General features: G+C 50.4%; 1 protein-coding gene and 1 long non-coding RNA gene across 2 annotated transcripts; both read right to left on the reverse strand.

Moving 5' to 3' along the window:
* Positions 1-1,695: 1,695 nt before the first annotated feature.
* On the reverse strand, positions 1,696-5,749 carry LOC116439020 (serine/threonine-protein kinase pim-1-like). The gene is made up of 5 exons (XM_032098073.1): positions 5,734-5,749; positions 4,739-4,845; positions 4,581-4,631; positions 4,011-4,377; positions 1,696-2,436 (listed from the first exon to the last, which is right to left on the reverse strand). The coding sequence occupies exons 1-5, from the start codon at positions 5,747-5,749 to the stop codon at positions 2,030-2,032; spliced, it is 948 nt and encodes a 315-aa protein (XP_031953964.1). The 3' UTR covers positions 1,696-2,029.
* A 121-nt stretch (positions 5,750-5,870) lies between these two features.
* Positions 5,871-6,978, reverse strand: LOC116439055. Its single transcript, XR_004238024.1, has 2 exons — positions 6,849-6,978; positions 5,871-6,264 (listed from the first exon to the last, which is right to left on the reverse strand). It is a non-coding gene; the product is annotated as an uncharacterized LOC116439055 (long non-coding RNA).
* Between the last annotated feature and the right edge of the window lie 1,428 nt (positions 6,979-8,406).

The raw sequence follows: 8,406 nt of genomic DNA on the forward strand, positions 1-8,406 counted from the left end.
ATTCAGTATTAAGTCAGTCCAGTCAGACTTTCAAGTCAAAATTCTTAAAAAGGCAGTATACGTTTTACCTGACAAGTTGTACCAATCATGCAATATATAAGCATTTCTGTTGGAGAAGTTCAAACCTTGCTGAGCAGCCTCAAAGCAAAGAATTACATAATGCTACTGGCATGCAGAAAGACAGTACATCCACACCACTTAGCCTTGAATATTTCCAATAAACAATCCTGTCAAAATTCACAGCTTACTGAAAATAGGAGTTACTTTTAACAAAAGCTAAAAATGTTCCTGAACCACTGGGGAGCTGGCAGCGGAAAAGCCGCTTGTGTAGCAGCTGTTACCAATGAAGCTGTGGCGGGAGAGGCATCCTGCAGAGCAGCTGCTGTGGGGTGGGGGGTGGGGAGGGGCGCTCCCTGGGCCATTTCGGTTGCAGCGGTGCAGCGGGCGGCAGCCGAGGGACTGCTCCATCGCTCCACTCATCCGCAGGCAAGGGTGAATAAAGCAGATTTATGGGAGTGGGGGGAGTAGGGCACCCTGCTCCAGGACTTTCAGCACAGGGCTCACGACCAACCTTGGCTGGCACTCTGCCACACAGTTCACTGCTGGCTCCAACCGTGCATGTTGCCGTGGAGCCATCCACCCCTCCCTTCTGCTCCTTCACCCCTCTCAGACCCTCCACATCCGCAGAGTTCCGCTGTTGCAAGTCTCACTCCTTTTTTACAGCTTTCAAGGTTTTCAACACCACCCTCCAGGTAATAATCAAATTTTTGGCAGTCTCATTCACACTAAATGCACTTGCAGAGTGTTTAGCTAGCAATACCCTGTTTAGCTAGCAATGATGTCCTAATATTTACAATAGATCCCTCTTTCTGAGATACTTGGGATCCCATTTTTATCCTCTCAGCAGCTCACCTTTGAAACAGGTTGAATAAGTAGTAGCAGCCTGGGCTTATGTACTAGTTTGAAAACAAACTAGTGGGAGACACCAAATCAGAATAACAATTTAATAGGGAAATAAAATAAGGAAAAAGAACAAAAATAAAGGCAGAAAACACTGTTTCAAACTGACAGAGTCAAGATACAACCTGACAATCTGTTAGGCAGAGTGGTGGCAGCAGTCTGGTAGAATGGTGGCTGCAGTCCTCCTGAAGCGGTGATCCAGTAGAAAAAGGTCTGCTCTTCCTCAGAAAGTCCAGTGGTGGCTGTGTAGCTCCTGTCCTCTGGAAATCCAGTGGGAAGGATCCTCTCTGGTGTTCAGTCTCAGATTATATCCACGATGGGATGCTTGGTTCCTCCCTCTGGGTGGAACATCTCACAATGGGGTAATGAGTCATGAGGCCAAGTGTTGATTAGGCTCATTAATAGAGGATAGTCTGGAGGGAGTTACCTCTGAGTCATGCAACAGGACAGTGATGGGCCATTAACAGAAAGATAGTCTGGGGGGAGGAGGCAAGGAAACACCACCCCACCTGAATTCAACAGCTCATGAGGATGGTAATAGAAAACATTGTAACCAAGGACAGCTTATCACAGCTTTACAGCCATTCTCATCTGCTGAGTGTCTGTCTCCAGCCACTTGATCGTGGTTCGGCTGCGTGATACAGCCATAGAGTTGGCATTCCACGTTGGTCGGGGGTCACCAGATGTCACAGTTGAGACAGACACGACACTCATGAATCACACACACCAACTGCATTCAGAAGGCAAAAAGCTTATCTTTAATACCACACAGCGTCTTTTATAGTTTCTTAGCTGTTTATATAGCTTTAAAGCACAACAAGCTTAATTCAACCAATCACCACACACCACTGGGTGAACACACGACAATCACACAGCATGTTTTTCTACCTCTAATTCAGCTATGCCTCTTTCCCATGGTCCTTCTCTAGCAGAAGTAACAGGCCTGAGTCATGATTTTATGAAGGCAACAGGGCCTTCATTTTATAAGGTTTTACCTGTATGCAACAGACAAACACTTCTTAATACCATCCTGGCACTCTGGGGAGAGAAACTAGAAACCAGAAGCCAGTCAGTTGGAGAAGGATCCCGTCCGCTTTTTTTCCCCCATTCCCGTGTCCAGGCCATGCTGGGTGTGCCCAGAGCTGTGCCTAAACTTCCCCATGGATTCTGTGCTTTGGAGGACAGCAGGAGAGCAGGACATGTGCCACCTGCTCAGAGCTGCCAGAGTGGGATGCCCCTGAGCCCGCTGCTGTCTCCCAGCACTGGTATTCCCCCCGTGCTGCAGAGATGAGGATCCACCTGGAGAGAGCCATTGTGGGAACAGGATCCATCCCCAGATGATCTCCTGGCCCCTCCTGAACAGGTGCTTCCCCACCACCAGGTGGTACAGCAGGAGGCCCAGGGACCAGATCGTCGCTGCCTCGCCGTGGTAGCGTTGGTGGTGGATCCACTCAGGTGGGCTGTAGAACAGGGGTCCTGTGGAACACAGACCAAGTCCATCAGGGGATGCTGCTGCTCCCAGAGCCTCGCCCCAGCATCCCTGGGCACATGGAGGCTGCACCAGTGGCACACAGGGTGACCCGCTGCCCTCTCACCAGCACCTGTGACTTGTGTACAAACTTGGGGTTGGAAAAGAGGCCACAGGTGTTGAAAGAGGGCAGCAGTAGCCCTGGGAAGGCCCCACCATGACATGCTGTTGGGGTTTTAGTTTAGTCTTAGGTTTTCCTGTTAAAGGAATTTTCTCCCATATGCATGTTGCTAGGGGACAAATAGCTGTACTTAAGAAAGACAAAAAGGGGAGTGGGGCAGGCCTGGCTACTCCTTTTGTCTACACCTGGGTGTGGGGTCAGTTCGCTCTGACCGTCCGGAGAGAGAAGCTGCAGAGAAAGGAGCTGCTGCTTCTTTCTTTTTGGCCGTTCTTTCTTCCTGCTGGAAACAACGCCGGGACCCCAAAAGCCGCTTTCCCTGCCCTGCTGGAGACCGGGCATTGGCTGCCCTGCCTCACTGCTGCTTCGAGCTTTCGCTATGCTGTAGCCCTGCTCACCCTGCCTGCCTGGGCCTCCGTGGGGTTCTCCCATCTGGATACATCTCGCCTGCCACCCGGGATTTGCGTTCGTCCCTGCCGCTCTAGCCTGCCGTTCCAGCCTGCCGTTCCAGCCTGCTGTTCCTGAGAGTCCGGGATCGGCTGCCCAGGGGTTTGTGAAGCTCCTTTGTTCCATCCTTTTCCCGGGATCCCAGGGCACCGGTGCCGCGTGTTTCCCGAGCTCGCTCTGGAGCACCCCCTGCAGCCGCGGGGGAACCATCGCACCTGCCCTGCTCACCGGGAGCCGCCAGCGCCCCTGCCGGCTGCGAGCGGAACTGCACCCGAGGGGAAAGGGCCCGACAGCCGAGAAGGCTGGCACTGGGTTTGTGATTGTTTGCTGTTACTGCCATAGTTATTGCTGTTTGTTTGACTGGTTATATACATATATATATATATATATATAGTAAAGAACTGTTATTCCTATTTCCCACATCTTCGCCTAAAGGCCCTTGATTTCAAAATATAATAACTTAGAGGGAAAAGGGGTTTTATCTGCCACTTCAAGGGGGGGCTTCTGCCTTCCTTAGCAGACACCTGTCTTTCAAAACCGAGACACATGCAAAAGAAAAACCCATCCAGGGGTGGGAAAAAAACATGCCTTCATCCTTCCCACCTGCATTGTCCCCAAGAAACATTAATTAGCCAACGCAAACAAGGGGAGTGGAGCAGTCCAAGCCCTCCCTCGCCTGCATACCAAACCAGCCGATGCACAGTGTCTGACCCCCCTCTCTTCTATTCCCATGGTGTTGTTGGGCTGGCTGCTCCAGCTCCAGCTCCAGCCCCAGCCCAGGGCAGAGTGGTTGCTGAAGGCTGTCAGCAGGGCTGCGAGCTAGTCCCCTTCCAGCCCCACCCAAAAGCAGCTTGGCTCAAGAATTAATCCTGTGCCTGGCAGCAATAGGGGGAAGCCCCGGTGCTACACCCAGGCTGGGCCACGAGATGCCCAGCAGCATCCCCTGGGAGGGCTCACCTGCAAATTGGGTGTAGGCTGTGTCCTGGAGGACGGCGCCACAGCCAAAGTCAATCAGTTTCAGCTGCCTGGTGGCCAGGTCGACCAGGAGGTTCTCGGGCTTGATGTCCTGGTGCAGGACCCCGCAGCTGGTGCAGTGCTGCACGGCCTCCAGCACCTGGCCGAACAGCCCCTGCGCCTCCTCCTTGGGCTGGAACCTCCGCTCCACCAGGAAACCCGACAGGTCCTGACACCGCTCCGGACACTCCAGCACCAACAAGAAGCTGTTGGGGAACTCAACCCACTCCAGGAGCCGGATGACACCACGGAACCCAGTGGACACCTTGTCCAGCAGCACAATCTCCAGGAGCGCACAGGCGCTGTTGGGCTGCGGGAGGAGCACGGTGCCATCAGTGGGGCTGAGACCGTGCCAGGGCTCTGGGACCTCTCACCCAGCCCGGGACGCTCTGCGCCCCCCGCTCAGCCCCCGCCCGCTCTCCCTCCAGGGCTCCCGGCAGCTCCCACCCCGCCGGGCCCCAGCTCCTCGCTGCCCGGCACGCCCCGGCTCTGCCGCTGGCCCTGCTCACTCACCAGCTCGCACCAGTGCCAGATGCAGTCCCGCAGCACGCATTTGATGGCCATCTGCAAGCAAGGGGCAGCAGCAGGCTGAGCTTGCCACCCGCCCCGCTGTGCCCCAGCCTCCTCCTCTTCCTCCTCCTCCTCCACCCTCTGCTGGCCTCACCACTCACCAGGGCTCCATCTGCGAGCTGCGTGATCGAGTAGATGCTGCCAAAGCCGCCGCTGCCCAGCAGTGAACCCAGCCGGTACTGCTCCTGCAGGGCCTCCTGCGCCTTCCCTGCGGGCAACACGTGGCCATCAGCGCTTGGCCCAGGGCCAGACACAGCTCCCAACCACCCCACCACTGCCCCAGCCCAGGCATCCCCACCGGGGATTTCTTTTTACTTTGCATCAGCAAATCTAGAGATTTTGCTTCTCAAATCAGTTCTTGGGAGGCAGACAAGATTCAGCAGAAATCATCTCTGCCACTGGCTAAGTATGGGCTGTACTTACCCAGCTGAGGCTATGTGATGTGCAGGGAAATGTCCCTCCAGTATGCCTGTGGCTCCATGCTTGGGACAGTGTGCTAAATTTTCACTCACCAGATACTGAAAGATAGCATCTGTGTTTACATCCTCGCAACCTGGCTAGGAAATGTAGAAGAGATATAAATATTTTTAAAAATCCCAACAACACAAAACCATAAAAATCCAGTCCTGGAAGGGGGCCAAGTTTTGTCCATTATTTACAGGATCACAGAGTATATTAGGATTGACAGTTGTATTGACCTTGCAGAATGGAAAGAGACAAATACTGTAAAACGTCTGGAAGCACCTCAGGTTTTCTGACTGCTATCCTCAGATTAAGAAATTAGTTACATATATTTTTTCAGGTATTAGAAATAGGCTGGTTTTGTTGCAAACTGAAAACTAAAAAGTTTCAGACACTTTCATTCCAAGGTTTTAAACAATTGGTTAATTGTCTTCATTTTTAAACTAAACAGTGAAATACCCTATCCAAGAGCTTGACTATGATTCCTATCCCTGCAATGAAGATGTGTGAAAATGAGCTGATAGCTCAATGTGGTTTTAATGTGTTTTGGGCCAGAAGCATAATAGCAGTAAAGCCAGGGAAGTTTGGGAAGCACAGAAATGTTTATTTATTTAAGAAAAAAAAAGAACCATACCTATGTCAAATTCCATACAGCTCCTGCATGCACTCCAGGGGGTGAATCTTACAATGCTCTCCGGGTTGGATCCCAAACTCCGGCTGGGGTTACATTCTCACTTCTTCTGTCCAGTGCTTTTTTAAATATAGTTGTATTTAATCTTTGGCTGCTGGTTGGCCACTCCACTACACACAAAAGAACTGAAGGGTTTGTGCTGAGTTTCTTTGAGGTCAGTAACTGAGCTTCAGCAGGTCTTCTGGTCAGTCTTTCCCTATGTCCTGCCACCAAGAAATGAAGCGCATCCCAGGCACCAGGAGAAGGGCAGTAAGTACCTGTCTCCTGTCCTCTAATTTTAGGAAATGTCACCATACTCTATGGTCCATATAGCAGTTATTTGCTATATATAGTCCTTGATGTGGCTGCTGAATATTCCTCACACTGAGCACAAAAATATTTGTATTTCTTACTCCAGTCCTGAGCAAATCCAATGAGCAAAGAGTCAGAGAGAGCCCTGTGACATTGACCATTAAAGGCAGGAGCCAGTGTGTCCTGGGTTGCAGTGTATTCTATTACCATCCTCATGAGCTGTTGGAACCAGGTAGGGCAGTGTTTCCTTGCCTCCTCCCCCCAGACTATCTTTCTGTTAATGGCCCATCATTGTCCTGTTGCATGACTCAGAGATAACTCCCTCCGGACCATCTTCTATTAATGAGCCTAATCAACACTTGGCCTCATGACTCATTACCCCATTGTGAGATGCTCCACCCAGAAGGAGGAACCAAGCATTCCATCCTGGATATAATCTGACATTCCAAACACCACAGACACCCTTTCCACTGGATTTCCAGAGGACAGGAGCTACACAGCCACCACTGGACCATCCGAGGAAGAGCAGCCCCTTCTAGAGGATCACTGCTTCAACAGAACCACATCCACCACTTCAGGAGGACTGCAGCCACCATCTTACCGGACTGCTACTGTCACCCTGACGAACAGGGTGTCAGGTTGTATCCTGACTCTTTCACTTTGAAGCAGTGTTTTCTGCCTTTTTTTCTTTTTTTTTTCTTAATTTCCCTATTAAATTGTTATTCTGATTTGGTGCCTCCCACTAGTTTGTTTTCAAACTAGTACACAGTGTTTCTTTGCTTGCCATCCAGGGCATGCACACTAGTGCCAGCTTTGCCTTGCTGAGTGTTATCAAGGCAGTGATCCATACACCTTCTTGAGGGACTGTGTAATTCATGCCTGGATGTGCAGCAGCTTTATGATGGGTGATGAGGCAAACTGATGAAGACAAATAGAAATGTTCATATCTTTCTTTTTTCTTCTCCTCTCCCCTGACCAGGTAAATATCTTCAATTTTATCCCAAATTTTCAGGAAGCAGGCAAAAGACAACCCTTGTCTTTCAACAGAAACCATCCAAGGTTTCTTTTGAATGTGATTTTCAATTCAGGGATCTTTAAAACTTCTCTTTGCTTGTGTCTGTCCTTGAGGGTAATTTTTTTTTCCCAGATGAAGCTTGGAGAATCTCGATTATCCATCTCTCTTTGGACGCAGTTTAGACCTGATTGCCATAATCCTGGGCTTGCATCATGCCTACAAACCTAAGCCTACTTGGTCTGAGCCTACCAAGGGTTGCATGTACCTTTGGCGACAAGAGCCATCTCAAAAAAAAATTATCTTCTAGGAAAAGAGGAATGCCCAAATGCTCTTAATGCCCTTTGGGCTGCCCTGTGGACACAAGGCTGCAAACTTTGTCCTTGCTGCTTAGCCACCCAGCAAGCATTTGAGTTCTGCAAAAATCTGACCCTGGCTGTGGGCAGTATCATTAGTTAACGTTGATAATGTTGAATACTGCTAATTGATTTAATAGTCTGTGAGCACAGTGGCTTTGCCTTGCACAGTTTTCCAGCAGGCCACACATCAGTTTCAGCACTTGTGTGTCAGGTCCCTTCTGCTCTATTTGGTGACACCATGTTCACAGCTACTTGAGGCCTTTGAGCAACATCTGCCTTGTCCAACTTAGGTACAAAGTCAAAAGAACCATGTTTGGGTGCAGTGGGCTGAGTTGCCAGCTGTGCATGCAGGTCAGAAGAGCTGTTGGGCATGTGTGCACACGCCTTTGAATCACAACTTCCTGATGTTACAGGTTGATGCACACCAGCCACTGGAAAAGGTTCTGACTCTGGTATCCTGCTAATGAATGGAAGGTTCAAGTGAAGGTATCCAATCCCTCTGTTATAGTTTTCAGGTGACAGCTCGAGCTGGGTGCCTCCAGAGACACCTCTCAATTATACCTATACCATCTGAACCCCAAGTCCAATCACTTAATTCTGGTCCATGGTCACTTGAATTTTTACTGGTTTTCACTGTTGCTGGGTGTTGGGGTTTTAGGAGCTCTCTTGGGTTTTGTTTTTCTGTTAAAGGAATTTTCCCCATTTGTGTTGCTGGGGAGCAAATGGCTGGGTAGCTAAGAAAAACAAAAGAGCTGGCTAGTTTTTTGTTTCACTTGGGTGTGTGGGCTGTCAGTCTCCAGCATTTGGACAGAGAGGCAGGCTGCTTTCTTCGGCTCCTTTTCCTTCTGCTGGAGAAGCCCTGGGATCCCAAAGCCCGCCTTCCCTGCCCCGCTGGGAGCCAGGCCATGGCCGCCCTGCCCCTGCCATTGCTTCGAGCCTTTGTTATGTTGTAGC

Source organism: Corvus moneduloides, unplaced genomic scaffold (assembly GCF_009650955.1).
Source record: "Corvus moneduloides isolate bCorMon1 unplaced genomic scaffold, bCorMon1.pri scaffold_89_arrow_ctg1, whole genome shotgun sequence".
Classification (NCBI taxonomy): domain Eukaryota; kingdom Metazoa; phylum Chordata; class Aves; order Passeriformes; family Corvidae; genus Corvus; species Corvus moneduloides.